The sequence below is a fragment of the Protomyctophum bolini genome (assembly GCF_963924005.1).
Source record: "Protomyctophum bolini genome assembly, chromosome: 16".
In the NCBI taxonomy this organism is placed as follows: domain Eukaryota; kingdom Metazoa; phylum Chordata; class Actinopteri; order Myctophiformes; family Myctophidae; genus Protomyctophum; species Protomyctophum bolini.
Window position 1 is genome coordinate 1,588,341 of NC_137877.1, and position 16,405 is coordinate 1,604,745.

Below are 16,405 nucleotides of genomic sequence, written 5' to 3' on the forward strand. Positions count from 1 at the left end.
TTTTGACTGATATAGAAACATAGCTTTTTCAGAAAACTGTCATTTTCAAACAAACATTTTTAGAATCTGATTTCTGATCTCAGGTCAGAATGGGTTAAATTCATATTTACAAAATGTTTCAGATGTCAAAAAAGTCTGAGATGATGTTCATGGAAGGGGAACATTCTGAACGCTTCATGGGCAAAGATACATTAACCCATTCTGACCTGAGATCAGATTCTAAAAATGTCTTCTACATCCTGACAGTTTACCATTCTGACCTGAGATCAGATTCTAAAAATGTCTTCTACATCCTGACAGTTTTCCATTCCTGAGATCAGATTCTAAAAGTGTCTTCTACATCCTGACAGTTTTCATTCTGACCTGAGATCAGATTCTAAAAATGTCTTCTACATCCTGACAGTTTTCCATTCTGACCTGAGATCAGATTCTAAAAATGTCTTCTACATCCTGACAGTTTTCCATTCCTGAGATCAGATTCTAAAAATGTCTTCTACATCCTGACAGTTTTCATTCTGACCTGAGATCAGATTCTAAAAATGTCTTCTACATCCTGACAGTTTTCCATTCTGACCTGAGATCAGATTCTAAAAATGTCTTCTACATCCTGACAGTTTTCCATTCCTGAGATCAGATTCTAAAAGTGTCTTCTACATCCTGACGGTTTTCATTCTGACCTGAGATCCGATTCTAAAAATGTCTTCTACATCCTGACAGTTGTAAAAAGACATAGAAAAAGCTGTTTCTATGTCAGTCGTTCTTTGATTTTTCAAAAATAGCAGACCTACAAGCTCATAGCGCGCCACTCGGTGGCGCGCTATGAGCTTGTAGATCTGCAATTCTTTCAATAGCTAAAGCATAACATGATGCTAACACCAAAATGGGTAAACTTCAAAATCTAAATAAAAACGGTCAAAATGACCTCTCAGACATGCTAGTGCTAGGACCACAGAAAACCCACTGAATGTTCAAAGTGCAGGTGGTGTGTGGGTGTAAAATTGAGGTCATAAAACCTAAAAACGAAAAACATGAAAATGAATGTCATGAAACCTTTAAATGTCATGTGAGCCGGACCCATTACAAGTACAACACAATTAGTTTCAATATATAAGTACTGTGTGTACAACGTTTATTTTTTTTTAAGGAAAAGCACACAAAGAAAGAAATGGCATGATGGAAGCCAAAACAGAAACATTGTTTGCGACATTGCTTCTTTACTTGTAGAGAATGATCTGAATTAAGGAATTTCCGTCCTATTACGTAGTGGCAAGCAGATTTATTTATTTGACGGGGACAATTAAAGCTCATTAATCAACATTTTCAACAGTTTTCACATCAATGTAAATGGGCCTGAGTTTAGCCAAAGCTACATTTCATCTGTAGTCCCTGCAGGGCAGGCTCTTAAAAATTGAATGATAAAAGAAAGAAAGACAGAGTGTAGGGCACCCCAACACTTAGCCCCTCTCGGAACCCCCTGGGTCAGCCCAATCCGAACCGAACCGGGCTGACCCGTAGGGTTCCTGGTCACGCTAAGATTTTTCAATGCGATTGTTGGGACGCGGATATACACAAACTCATCGTTTAGTCCATCGGCGCGGAATTAGGACGCTTTTTATTGTGTTTGTTTACGGATGTGCGAACTATAAGTACCTTACATACCTCTGATAAAATCTCCTGTGTCGCGGAAGCCGTTAAGTATTTTTAATCCATGTTTGATTAAAAATGTCGCTTTGATTTCTTCTTGTTTATTTACCGTTTATTGTACCGCCTCCCGATGTGCGGTTGGCTTTGCGGGCTACGTCCCTGCCTATGATCTGCTCCGTCATAGCTGTAGCACCACTAGCTAGCCAGATAGGCGGTACAATGAGGTGTCAATAAACAAGGTAGGAAGAAGCGACATTTTTAATCAATCATGGATTTAAAATACTTAACGGCTTCCGCGACACAGGAGATGTGTCGGTATGGTATGTAAGGTACTTATAGTTCGCACATTCGTAAGTCAATACATGAATAACCATGGTAAAAGCGCGCAGAAGTCCGTCTCATAGCGTGTTTACATTGTATTTGTTTGTGCGTAACTGGCGACAGCCTAGCGTGAAGCAGGACCCAATGCAGTAAAGTCATAAAAGTGTCAGAAACTTTACTACATTCGGGTTCTGCTTGCGGGGCTACCCAACACTATGACCATAGACCAGGGGTCGGCAACCTTAGGCACTGGTGCAAACATGGGCACAGGGGAGGGTGATCACTGGCACACTGGCATTAGTGTGAGAGAGAGAGAAGGTTTTTCTTTTAAAATTAAATATTCCAAAAAAAGTGTAGTCGGTTAAATTGAGTCTATGCTACAAATGACATGATAATTTACATCCTGCACATAATTGTACATTCATTCAAACTCCTAACTCATGACTGGGGATCGAGGATTAGGTGCGTTATTGCTCTGAGTGTAATGATCAATGCAAAAATCTTGTAATGTAAAAGCTTGTCATGTATATCCTATATGGACAATCAAAATCAATTGGGAATATTTAATTTTGATGTGGTGTCATAATTATATATGGGTTGGCACACACTGACTATCAGGAAAATGAAAACATGGCACTTCAGGTGAAAAAGGTTGCAGACCCCTGATATAGACAACACAATACAATACAGATCAACATGGTACAGGGGACAGAACAACTGCAGATCAGGGAAGTGACCGCAGGTGTGTAGGATACTGCAGGGCTGGGTGACGATGGGGGGGAGGGGGGCACAGGTGTGTAGGCAGCACTGAGGCAGAAGGAGACAGACAGACAGACAATGTCCTCCTACTCCTACCTAAACGCTATTATTATTATTGGATCAAGCTTATTCAAAAAAACTGCCGTACAACTTAGTTTTGAAGACACGACGACCAATGGAGGCTGTGGATCGGTACATAAATTACTCTTAAATCAACCATCGTCGGGCCAAGCATTCATCACAACATACATGTCTCTACATATACTTGTGTAAGTACCTGAAACACGTAGATTACTTTGAAATCAGCCGATAGCTGTTTCAGTTCCACGACGAGGGAGAAAGTGTTGCTTGAACTTGAGCCCAAATAGTTTTTCTTCATTTTTTTTAATGAATCTGTTGGGAGCATTTTTTGGCCTTGAATTAATATCTGTACCATAATTGTGATATAGTTGGAAGCTGTCTTTTTTTAACGCAAGTGTTGGAAACCTTTCCAACAACTCATCATATTTATCTTTACCTCTTTACCATCTGCTATTAGTCATGTTCTGTTGTTGGACCCCATTGGTTGCTGCTTTGTGTCTGTGGTTTAGTTGCTGCTTTGTGTCTGTGTTTAGTTACTGCTTTGTGTCTGTGTTTAGTTGCTGCTTTGTGTCTGTGGTTGGACCCCATTGGTTGCTGCTTTGTGTCTGTGTTTAGTTGCTGCTTTGTGTCTGTGGTTTAGTTGCTGCTTTGTGTCTGAGTTTAGTTGCTGCTTTGTGTCTGTGGTTTAGTTGCTGCTTCGTGTCTGTGTTTAGTTGCTGCTTTGTGTCTGTGCTTGGACTCCATTAGTTGCTGCTTTGTGTCTGTGCTTGGACTCCATTAGTTGCTGCTTTGTGTCTGTGGTTTTGACTCCATTAGTTGCTGCTTTGTGTCTGTGGTTTTGACCCCATTAGTTGCTGCTTTGTGTCTGTGCTTTGACTCCATTAGTTGCTGCTTTGTGTCTGTGCTTTGACCCCATTAGTTGCTGCTTTGTGTCTGTGGTTTTGACTCCATTAGTTTCTGCTTACAAAGGTAAGCAAGGTTTAAAAAGGTACCTTTTGGCCAAAAAGGGATTATTTCTCACCCGGGGGGAAAAAAAATGCTTTTAATTACTCCACTGTACGCTCTACCGATATTATTGCCCAGAGAAAACCCTCATACAGAATATTGTTCTGTTTTCATGTAATAACCTACATGAGGACTCTCCTCGGTTGGGTCAGTGTTTGTCAGAAAGATGAATGAGAATCTCTTTAAAATTGTGTGTGATTTTTGGAGGAATAACTTTGATGTGGAAGAACTGAAGATGCATAGACACTCCGTCCAGTTACTGATATGTTTTGATAATGAGATGACAGAAGAGAGAAGAGGTTTAGCTACTGAAGTATGTTCAACATGTCAGAAAGATGTGCAGGGCATATCTAAGCAATGTTCTGTGTTTGCACCTTTTTTTATATATTATTTTAAGTAATTTATATTTGCGTCTTTGTGTGATTCAGAAGTGTGCGTGTAATGCTATCCCCATAAACCTTTCTATTTTTGCAGGTATATAGGTTTGTTTGTATGTCGTTTCTTTTTAACATTACAGTAGTACTGTATTATCTGCTCTGTTTTGAAAGAGACGTGCTGCTGGGCTTATTGTGCTTGGAAATGGTTTCATCTTGAACTGAAATGTGATTTTTCCCTTTTGAATGATCCACTATTTTAGTATTTTTGTATGTAAACAATGGTAGACAAACGAGTAGTTCTGTGGCATTATTATGTAACATACGTACATGGTCCAGTAGATGGCACTGAGGGTCCGTCCGGACAAAAATCTGATCCCAATGCTCAACTCTCTGTCTCTATGTCATGCTTTAGCTATTGAAAAATAGCAGATCTACAAGCTCGTAGCGCGGCAACAAGTGCCATGCTACGAGCTTGTAGGTCTGCTATTCTTGAAAAATCGTGAAATGTGGAGCAAACTTTTGAATATATATTCTTTCAGAGCCAACGTTTTTAACTCAAATATTTGCTTCTGGGGCGGTCCCTGGGGGTCCCTGGAACAACATATTTTCAGATGGGGGTCGGCGGCCAATTACATTATAATATATTTGGGGGTCAATGTTTGAGAACCACTGACGTATAGAAACATAGGGGGGGTTTTTTTTCAGAAAACTGTCAGGATTTTAGAAGACATTAATTCGTAGACTCGTCCTCCGGTCTACAATGTGTTAAATTGGTGATCTGGTGAAATATGTGTCCATCTTTTGGACGTTGCTGACACTGTCGTGTGAAAGTCACATAGTTCAGCAGGTCACCAATTTCACTGCAACACCGCTGGGCGACGGTGGAGGAGATTTGAGGAGGCAGAGACATGTCATGGTTGGGATCTGGCTGAAGTATTTTTATTTTTATTTTATTGCGCCTGACATGTACTGTACATTCTTGGATAACATACACAGTACACAACATTTGTTTTTAAAGGAGAATTCCATACTAGAATGCTTTCTTACATTTCTTTGTAGTTGTTACGTCCCCACCAAAGAGGTCCAGGTGTTGTTTTGTGCAAAAGCTCCTTATTGGCTGTTTCCCCTACCATAAGCCCTAAATGAATTGCATTGAATTGAATGGGAATTGAATGGGGCTATGGGGTGTTGTGCTAATTTGCTTATTTCCATCGCTCTTCATAATGTAAATAATATCCCAAGCGGCACACTTTACTACTTATTTCGATGGAAATAAGGGAATTAGCACAACACCCCATAGCCTCATTCAATTCCCATTCAATTCAATGCAATTCATTTAGGGCTTATGGTAGGGGAAATAGCCAATAAGGAGCTTTTGCACAAATAACACCTGGACCTCTTTGGTGGGGACGTAACAACTACAAAGAAAGGTAAGAAAGCCTTCTAGCATGGCATTATCCTTTAATGTTTTATGTTCACATCAGTAATCAACTCAACTTGAGATATATGCACTTTAAATTCTGAATGCTTCTGTATTGTCTATTGTCTGTTTGGACGCGTTGAGGTGACCGTGTATAAATGCTACTGTACATATATGTACAGTAGTATCATTTATGAATTATACTGTATATAAATGATACATGTGCCTCTTAACACTGGGCAAAAGCTTTCCTATCTTTATGAATCCCAAACTGTCTTAAAGGACAGTATACTTACTGTCCACTTTGTGAATAAATTGGAACTTATACTGCTTTCATGCAAAGTATGCTTGAAGTTACTTGTGAAGTATGTTTTTGGCTTGTATTTTGTGAAGTAATTATAATCGGTGTAATGTGTAAGATACCCCGTTATACCCCCCACTGGGTGTTTATCACAGAGAAACCATTAAGTTTAAACAAAATCTGTTAAACAAAATCTGACACACTTTAGCCCATTTTGGGAGGGAACTGCTTTTGGTGTTTCTAGCATTATGTTATACTTTTTAGCTATTGAAAAATAGCAGATCTACAAGCTCATAGGGGGGGGGGGGGGGAGTCGGTGTGACAAAGCTAGTCACAACCCAGGGTACGGAAGGACAGTTTTATTTCTTCATGTGTCGGGAATTATATACGATAATATCACCTTTACACAGGAGAGGCGATCTCTCCACTGTCCAGACAGAGGACAGAATTACCATAATATTACCTTTACACAGGAGAGGCTTCAATCAGTCACCCTCTCCCTCTCACAGTCGGGTTCCTTCCTGGAACAACACATTTTCTGATGGGGGGGGGGGGGGGTCGAAGGACAGGTAATAGTTTGAGCACCACTGACACAGAAACATAGGGTTTTTTCAGAGAATTGTCATGATTTAGAAGACATTTGTAGAATCGAGCTCAGGTCTAGATGTGTTAGAACCTGTTTTGGTGTTTTGAAGTATTATGTTGTACTTTAGCTATTGAAAAATAGCAGATCTACAAGCTCATAGCGCGGCACCGAGTGCCTCGCTATGAGCTTGTAGGTCTGCCATTTTTTGAATAATCGTGAAAATGTGTCACAAATTTGAAATATATATATATATATATTCTTTCAGAGCGAACGTTTTTAACTCAAATCTTTGCTTCTGGGGAAGGGGGTCCCTGGAACAACATATTTTCAGATGGGGGGTCGGCGACCAGTTTCATATATTTTTGGGGGTCCTTGACAACGACTGACATACTGTAGAAACATCAGGGTTTTTCAGAAAACTGTCAGGATTTAGAAGACAAGTTGTATAATCGTTCCCAGGTCAAAATGTATTTATTCACAGCAGTGTTTCCTCAGTACAATTTCCACAACTCACTGTTTTTTCCTCCATGTAAAGCAGGGGTGGGCAACTGGCAGCCCGGGGGCCACACGCGGCCCCCAGCTTCACTTAATGCGGCCCGCCCGTTAATAGCAGAATACTGATATAGTATTGAGTTCAGCTGTTGCAATTCCAAACATGCATACATGACCTGCTTTAATTATACTTAATGGCTAGTATTAAACAAGTAAGACGCGCAAACGCGGGAAGCGAACGCAGCTATACGTCCAAATATGGAGTGTGTTGCATCAATCACAAACAAATCACTCAGCTCCATATATGGGCTCAACAGCGGGACAGAAAGACAGACAGACAGACATGATCTGCTAGGTCTCATAGTAAGTGCTCATTGCGTTCGCAATCACTGCGTTCGCAATGACTATAGTACTTAACGATTAGTATTATAAAATCCATTTGGAAATCAAAAAGGTGACTTTTCATTCAGGATTCTAATTTTATTCAGTATTTCAATTCAAATATAGCAAAAAATAGATGATCTACAAGCTCAACTGCGACACGTTTTGAGCTTGTAGATCGGCTATTTTTGCTGTGACAGTAATATGCACTGTGGCTCCTCTGGCGTGAGTGTGGAAATATAGTGGCTCTCTCCATCGTCAAAGTTGCCCAACCCCTGATTTAAAGACACTGAGTGCTTACATTTTGAGTTATATACTCTATCAGGGGTCTGCAACCTTTTTTAAATGAAGTGCCATGCTTTTATTTTCTAGATCGTCAGTGTGCCATATCAACATTCATTAATTTTAATGACACCACGTGAACAATTCCAACATATTTTGCTTGTCCACAAATATAAAGTTTCTCCTTCTTTTTAAATATTTTCTTTCACGTTCAGTTTTAATGAATGTAGAATGCAGGATGTAATTTACACAAAAATGTGAGGGGACTTCATTTATTTGACTGCATTTTTTTAAATAGTTTATTTAAAACCAAAAATGCTCTCACACACTTGCCAGTGTGCCAGTAATCACCCTCCTTATATAGAGTCTATATAATCATCATTATTATTATTACTACTAGTACTACGATGGTGCCCATGTGGAACACGTGCCCATTGTACCTGCCGTCACTTATATCGCTCCTAAACGCTACATCTATAGCTTTAGTAATGTGAGGTTTTGACGTGAAGTGAACGGGTCTATTGTTGAGCTGCCCGCTCCTCACACTGAGGGCTGTCGGTTGCTAGGATACAGTCCCACATTCTGACCTGAGATCAGATTCATACGAGGTTTCCACTGGACACACACTACTAGTCTGATTATAACCCATTCTGACCTGAGATCACATTCTAAAAAAATGTCAGTCGTTCTTCGATTTTTCTAAAAATAGCAGACCTACAAGCTCGTAGCGCGCCACTCGGTGGCGCGCTATGAGCTTGTAGATCTGCTATTTTTAATAGCAGATAACAAAAATGTATTTTTTTAAATGTATTTTTTTCTGAAAAACCTCATGTTTCTGTATCAGTGGTTCTCAATATTTCATGTCAAGGACCCCCAGAAATATATGAAATTGGCCACTGATCACCCCCATCTGAAAATGTGTTGTTTCAGGGACCACCACCTCCCAGAAGCAAAGATTTGAGTATATATTCAAAGCTTTGCACCACATGTTCATTGATTTAAAAAAAAAAAATAGCAGACCTACAAGCTCGTAGCACGCCACTCGGTGGCGCGCTACGAGCTTGTAGGTCTGCTATTTTTCAATAGCTATAAAAGCATAGCATAATGCTAACACCAAAAGGGGCTCCCGCCCAAAAGGGGTTAAAACTGTCTTTGTAAAAAAAGGGTAAAAGGCGTAAAGGTTTTTACACGAGTCGCTCAGTCTGAATAGTGGCTGGTTTTTGTGCGCCGTGATTAGATCGCCTGATTGGATGAGACAAAAGCTTTGGAACAAAGAGATGGACACGAGGACAGAGCATTTACTCGCAAAAACACATTTGAGTGAATAATAATATCGGAAAAAAATTCTGTCCATTTCTCTTTATCCCATTTTGGGGCGGGCACCTCTTTTGGTGTTTTTAAGCATTATGTTATACTTTTTAGCTATTGAAAAATAGCAGATCTACAAGCTCATAGCACGGCACAGAGTGCTGCGCTATGAGCCTGTGGGTCTGCTATTTTAGAAAAATCGTGAAAATGTGGCCCAAATGTTTGAATATATATATATATTCTTTCAGAGCGAACGTTTTTAACTCAAATCTTTGCTTCTGGGGGGGGGTCCCTGGAACTACATATTTTCAGATGGGGGTCGGCGACCAATGACATATTTTTTTCGGGGTCCTTGACGTGAAAATGTTTGAGAACGAATGACATATAATAGAAACATAGGGGTTTTTCAGGAAACTGTCAGGATTTAGAAGGCATTTGTAGAGAAACATGTCTTGTAGGTTCTGACAGTCTTGGACCAAAAGACTGTCAGAACCATGTCTTACTGGTTCTGACAGTCTTGGACCAAAAGACTGTCAGAAACATGTCTTATGGGTTCTGACAGTCTTGGCCACTTCCCCAAATAGACACTGGTAAATCTGTCCATACATGCCATTTTATGGAATGACTATTCCATAAAATAATATATCCACTAGGGGTCACTGTTGTTCATCACATTCAGCAGCAGTAGCCCACATGCAAAGACCAAAGACATGTTTTTAATGTAATGTAACTTTAGTGCTGTCACACCTTCAGTATTTTACACTTTGGTATGTATATGAGCTATACTGTACCTACTCTGAGGGTGTTATTGGGCTGTATGTATGTATACTGTGAGCTACGTAGCCTGGGCACCATTTAATTTTGGTATATGAGCCCGGCCGGAGCGGATGATATCGTTACGTCATGTTGTAGTATTGTTTTGTAGTCGACAGGCGGGGACAGAATGGAACAGAGCCTTCATTAGTATCATTAACTCTGTTTAACCAGAATGGAACAGAGCCTCCATTAGTAATTTGTACTTTTGAATACTTGGTATTTACTATAATATATTCAGTACTGGGTCCATTGTCCAGCGCAGGTTCTCACACTGCAAGGTGCCAGGCTGCATGGAAGGGAAGGAGATAAGGCTGCATGGAAGGGAAGGAGATAAGGTTGCATGGAAGGGAAGGAGATAAGGTTGCATGAAAGGGAAGGAGATAAGGCTGCATGGAAGGGAAGGAGAAGGAGATAAGGCTGCATGGAAGGGAAGGAGATAAGGTTGCATGGAAGCGAAGGAGATAAGGCTGCATGAAAGGGAAGGAGATAAGGCTGCATGGAAGGGAAGGAGATAAGGCTGCATGGAAGGGAAGGAGATAAGGCTGCATGGAAGGGGAGGAGATAAGGCTGCATGAAAGGGAAGGAGATAAGGCTGCATGGAAGGGAAGGAGATAAGGCTGCATGGAAGGGGAGGAGATAAGGCTGCATGGAAGGGAAGGAGATAAGGCTGCATGGAAGGGGAGGAGATAAGGCTGCATGGAAGGGAAGGAGATAAGGCTGCATGGAAGGGAAGGAGATAAGGCTGCATGGAAGGGAAGGAGATAAGGCTGCATGGAAGGGAAGGAGATAAGGCTGCATGGAAGGGAAGGAGATAAGGCTGCATGGAAGGGAAGGAGATAAGGCTGCATGGAAGGGAAGGAGATAAGGCTGCATGGAAGGGAAGGAGATAAGGCTGCATGGAAGGGAAGGAGATAAGGCTGCATGGAAGGGAAGGAGATAAGGTTGCATGAAAGGGAAGGAGATAAGGTTGCATGGAAGGGGAGGAGATAAGGCTGCATGGAAGGGAAGGAGATAAGGCTGCATGGAAGGGAAGGAGATAAGGCTGCATGGAAGGGGAGGAGATAAGGCTGCATGGAAGGGAAGGAGATAAGGCTGCATGGAAGGGAAGGAGATAAGGAAGGACTGATGTGTGTGTGTGTGTGTGTGTGTGTGTGTGTGTGTGTGTGTGTGTGTGTGTGTGTGTGTGTTTTTTACAATTTACAATTTAGTCATTTATCAGACGCTCTTAATCCAGAGCGACTTACATTAAGCAAAAACAAAAGCATGGCATACATCACATATATAAAAAGTAGTTATCATGAATCGTGTATAAACTAAGAACGTAACAGTGGAGTATCTATGTCAACTATACATACTATACTATATTATATATTATACGTTGTGTTCTAACGGTGTTCTATAAAGTGCTATGACTACATAAAATGCAATTTTAGTAGTGATGTCTACGTAACGAGCTACAAGTCTGTTTAAAATACTATCCAAGTCTACATAAAGTGGCTAGGCTATAGGGCAAGTGAGGGAGATTAGACAGTGGACATGGAAGGAAGACACATGTCGTGTGAAAAGGAAAAGGCCTCTCCTCCTATCTCTAAACATTCTTTACTGGACAGATAACATCTGTCCTATCGTCCTACTTGCTGTTAAAAATACTAATACAACTTTGTTGGTATAGCACCTTTCATGACATGAAATGCAGCTCAAAGTGCTTTACAGAGCAATGGAGAAAGAAAAGAAAAGGAAAGCAAGGCATAAAACATTTAAAAAAAAAATAGCAGTAATGCGATACAGTGAGGACATTAATAACTTATAATGTATTAGATCAATTAAAAGCAAGAGTGTAGAAGTGGGTCTTGAGCTGTGCTTTAAAAATGTCTACAGAGGCTGCCTGTGGAAGGTACAGTGGGAGTTTATTAAACTACAGAGGCTGCCTGTCGAAGGTACAGTGGGAGTTTATTAAACTACAGAGGCTGCCTGTTGAAGGTACAGTTATTAAACTACAGAGGCTGCCTGTCGAAGGTACAGTGGGAGTTTGTTAAACTACAGAGGCTGCCTGTCGAAGGTACAGTGGGAGTTTGTTAAACTACAGAGGCTGCCTGTCGAAGGTACAGTGGGAGTTTATTAAACTACAGAGGCTGCCTGTCGAAGGTACAGTGTTATTAAACTACAGAGGCTGCCTGTCGAAGGTACAGTGTTATTAAACTACAGAGGCTGCCTGTCGAAGGTACAGTGGGAGTTTGTTAAACTACAGAGGCTGCCTGTCGAAGGTACAGTGGGAGTTTGTTAAACTACAGAGGCTGCCTGTCGAAGGTACAGTGTTATTAAACTACAGAGGCTGCCTGTCTATAAGGTACAGTGTTATTAAACTACAGAAGTTTACGGAATGCGTTGGAGTCTATGGGCTCAACCCAGTACATGCACCAATGTGACCGGGCTGTCCCCAAATCCCCATATCTGGAGTACCCCGATGTCATCAATAAGTTTCATAGTATACTTGACACATTGATGACATCAGGGATATGTATTTGTTACATAATTATATTTGCCCATGCCTCATGGCGTGTGCAACTACGTGACACTCCATGTTTGGGCCAGAGTGTCACCGTGAGTGACTCATGGCTGACGAGGCAGGTCAGCCTAAAACCGGAGCGGTGCAGAGAATGTGAACTCTTTACAGTGACATGATGAACACTGCACCTCTACTAGTGGACCAGATCCCTGACCCTCCAGCAGAGGACCAGATCCCTGACCCTCCAGCAGAGGACCAGATCCCTGACCCTCCAGCAGAGGACCAGATCCCTGACCCTCCAGCAGAGGACCAGATCCCTGACCCTCCAGCAGAGGACCAGATCCCTGAAACTGCACCTCCAGCAGAGGACCAGATCCCTGACCCTCCAGCAGAGGACCAGATCCCTGACACTGCACCTACGATTCATTTTGGTTATTAATATGAGCGGAAACCGTTCTATCTTTGACGTGTGTCTCCAAGACAACTACGAGGCTGTCGTATCTGGACTGAGAGTCGTAGAGGTAACCGTCCAGCCCCGGCCGCTCCACGCGTCCTGCCGGTGCTCCTTCGACAGGCGTGAGGACCAAGCAGAACACTGGCAGAGCAGCACTGTTGATTCCCATCGACTAAAGATTGTTCGTCGACCTTTGCCTGTTTTTCACTGACGAAAACTAAATGGAAACTAAATGAAAAGTAAAGCTATGGTGACTAAAACTGAGACTAAAATGTGTTGACAATTTCGTCAACAAATAAAAACTAGACTAAAAATGTTAGGAAGGGACTCTAGTGGACAAGAGATCCAGTATAAGTCACTTTACACTTGGTTGCGACGGCATCAAGGCCCGCCAAAATAGATTTTAGTCGACTGAATCAACTGTAGATTTAGTAGACTAAAATCTCATGATATTTAATAGACTAAAACTCAAGTTTAGCAGCATATACAGTTAATATACGGTAATATACAAAAGTGTGATGGTACAATTGGGGAGTTTACCATGCAGAGTCTGTTGGACAGTTTAACGGGAGTTTCCTGTAATATACCCATCCGTAGTCCATGCTTTTTGCGCAGCATGAGCACATCTGTGCAATTGATAAAAAGGATTAAAAAAAGAGAAAATCGGTAGCAAACCAAGTACAGTACAAAGTGAGGCATCATAGCATCATAAAGTATCATCATCATAAAGTGCCAAGAGCCAAATTATAAGTGCTAGCCGGTACTAAACATCAAAAGTGTTCTTGAGAGCAACGTTTACCTGTAAGTGACGTCATGTTGGATACGGCATAAAATCAAGCAGCACCAACAGGTGCTCTGAGTCTAATTGGACCGCGGCCTGCTATAGAGCTAGTCGCTTATCACTGTCGTATTCAGCGAGTGGCCAATCGGAATCAAGCGTCCAACCAAGTAATACATAATGTAGGAAGACATTACGTCACCAATAGGCTGTGACGTGTCAGATCTGTAGCATTTCCACTGTATATATAATCCGGTGTTCACATCAAACAAGCGTCAGTGGTTGCCTTTCCACCGTTTGTAAGTCTTTGTAAGTCCCTCACTTCACTTCAACAAGCTCCAGGTCTGATAGTCCACTTCACTTAAACAACCTCCAGGTGTGGCCGTTCACTTAAACAACCTCCAGGTCTGATAATCCAGTTCACTTCAACCATCTCCAGGTCTGATAGTCCACTTCACATCAACAACCTCCCTCCCAGTGGTCCGCGTCATGTTTTGCCAGGACGAACGGACGCACAGTCCCTTTTCGTACGGAAACGACCACCACCACCTTCACGCGGCGGCGGGCGAGCCCAAAGACCCGGCCTACGAGAGGCAGTACGAGCAGACGTCGTATCACCACGGCCTCCCGGAGGTCGTCAAGAGGTTCCTGCTCAACTTCCACAAGGCCATCTCGTCGGCGCTCGTCGACCAGAAGCCGTACGAGCCGCTGTCGTCCAGCCGCGCGGCGTCCGGCGGCGGCGGAGAGACCACCAACAGGCAGAGGATCGCAGAGATCCAGGACCTGTACGAGAACAACTGGAACAAGCTGACCGACAGCTACTTCAAGACCTCCCCGTGGCCGGAGGCAGAGGCCGTCGCGTCCCTGGTGGGCAACGACGCCCTGTTCCTGGTCCTCTACCGGGAGCTGTACTACAGACACGTCTACGCCAAGGTGGGCGGCGGGCCCACGCTGGACCAGAGGGTGGAGTCCTACTACAACTACTGCAACCTCTTCAACTACGTCCTCAACGCCGACGGCCCCGCGCCCCTGGAGCTGCCCGAGCAGTGGCTGTGGGACATCGTGGACGAGTTCATCTACCAGTTCCAGTCCTTCAGCCAGTACCGCGGCAAGACGGCCAAGAAGTCCGAGGACGAGACGGCGTTCCTGCGGAGCAGCCCGAAGATCTGGAACGTCCACACGGTGCTCAACGTCCTGCACTCCCTGGCGGACCGGAGCGACGTCGACCGCCAGCCGGTGGTCGACAAGACCGGCGTCTGCGGCGATCCGGAGAGCGTGGCCGGAGAGTACGGCCGCCGCCCGCTGTACGCCACGCTGGGGTACTTCAGCCTGGTGGGCCTGCTGAGGCTCCACTCGCTGCTGGGCGACTACTACCAGGCCCTGAAGGTCCTGGAGAGGATCCCGCTGAACGGGAAGAGCGGCGCGTCGTTGTACCCCCGCGTTCCCGAGTGCCAGGCCGCCGTCTACTACTACGTGGGCTTCGCCTACCTGATGGTGAGCCGCTACCAGGACGCCATCCAGGCGTTCGCCAGCAACCTGCTGCACATCGAGAGGACCCGCAGCGCCTTCCACCGCTCCACCTACAAGTACGAGATGATCAACAAGCAGAACGAGCAGACGCACGGCCTGCTCGCCATCGCCCACTCCCTGCACCCGGCGCGCCTCGACGAGAGCGTCCACGCGCAGCTGGTGGAGCGCTACGGAGACAAGATGCTGCGCATGGAGAAGGGCGAGCTGCAGGCCTTCCAGGAGGTGTTCACCTTCGCCTGCCCCAAGTTCCTGTCCCCCGTGGCGCCCGACTACGACGGCGGCGGCGTCCACCATGGCAACTCCCACAAGGAGCCCGTCCAGAAGCAGCTCAATATGTTCGCAGAGGAGGTGCAGCGGCAGGCCCAGCTGGCCACCCTGCGCAGCTACCTGAGGCTGTACACCGCCATGCCCGTGGCCAAGCTGGCGGGCTTCCTGGACATGACGGAGCGGGAGCTGCGCATCCAGCTCCTCGTCTTCAAGCACAAGATGAAGAAAGTGGCGTGGAGCGGTGGCGGCGGCTCGGCCCCGGACGGAGAGCTCCGGTCTGCCTCCGAGCTCGACTTTTACATCGACAAGGACGTCATCCACATCGCCGACACGAGAGTCGCCCATCGCTACGGAGACTTCTTCATCCGACAGATCCATAAGCTGGAGGAGCTGAACAGGAAGCTGAAGAAGATGTCCGTGAGTGGCGGCAGCTCTGTGACGGCGACGGCCACCGCTCGCTGAGTCTGACCAGCACGTTGGTGACAAGATGGAGGCCTTCTCCTCCTCCAGCCCAGCATAATGCTGCCTCACGTTGGTGACAAGATGGAGGCCTTCTCCTCCTCCAGCCCAGCATAATGCTGCCTCATGTTGGTGACAAGATGGAGGCCTTCTCCTCCTCCAGCCCAGCAGAATGCTGCCTCATGTTGGTGACAAGATGGAGGCCTCCTCCTCCTCCAGCCCAGCAGAATGCTGCCTCACGTTGGTGACAAGATGGAGGCCTTCTCCAGCCCAGCATAATGCTGCCTCACGTTGGTGACAAGATGGAGGCCTCCTCCTCCTCCAGGCCAGCAGAATGCTGCCTCATGTTGGTGACAAGATGGAGGCCTCCTCCTCCTCCAACCCAGCAGAATGCTGCCTCATGTTGGTGACAAGATGGAGGCCTACAGCCCAGCTGAATGCTGCCTCACGTTGGTGACAAGATGGAGTCCTTCTCCTCCAACCCAGCAGAATGCTGCCTCACGTTGGTGACAAGATGGAGGCCTTCTTCTCCAGCCCAGCAGAATGCTGCCTCACGCTGGTGACAAGATGGAGGCCTTCTCCTCCAACCCAGCAGAATGCTGCCTCACGTTGGTGACAAGATGGAGGCCTTCTCCTCC

At 44.6% G+C, this 16,405-nt stretch overlaps 1 protein-coding gene across 1 annotated transcript; it reads left to right on the forward strand.

The window, feature by feature from the left end:
- Window positions 1-12,454: 12,454 nt before the first annotated feature.
- LOC308330373 (eukaryotic translation initiation factor 3 subunit L-like) lies at window positions 12,455-15,770 on the forward strand (the record flags this gene model as incomplete). The annotated part of the gene is made up of 3 exons (XM_080785219.1): window positions 12,455-12,710; window positions 12,760-12,855; window positions 13,951-15,770. The coding sequence occupies 3 exons, from the start codon at window positions 12,455-12,457 to the stop codon at window positions 15,768-15,770; spliced, it is 2,172 nt and encodes a 723-aa protein (XP_080641345.1).
- Window positions 15,771-16,405: the final 635 nt, after the last annotated feature.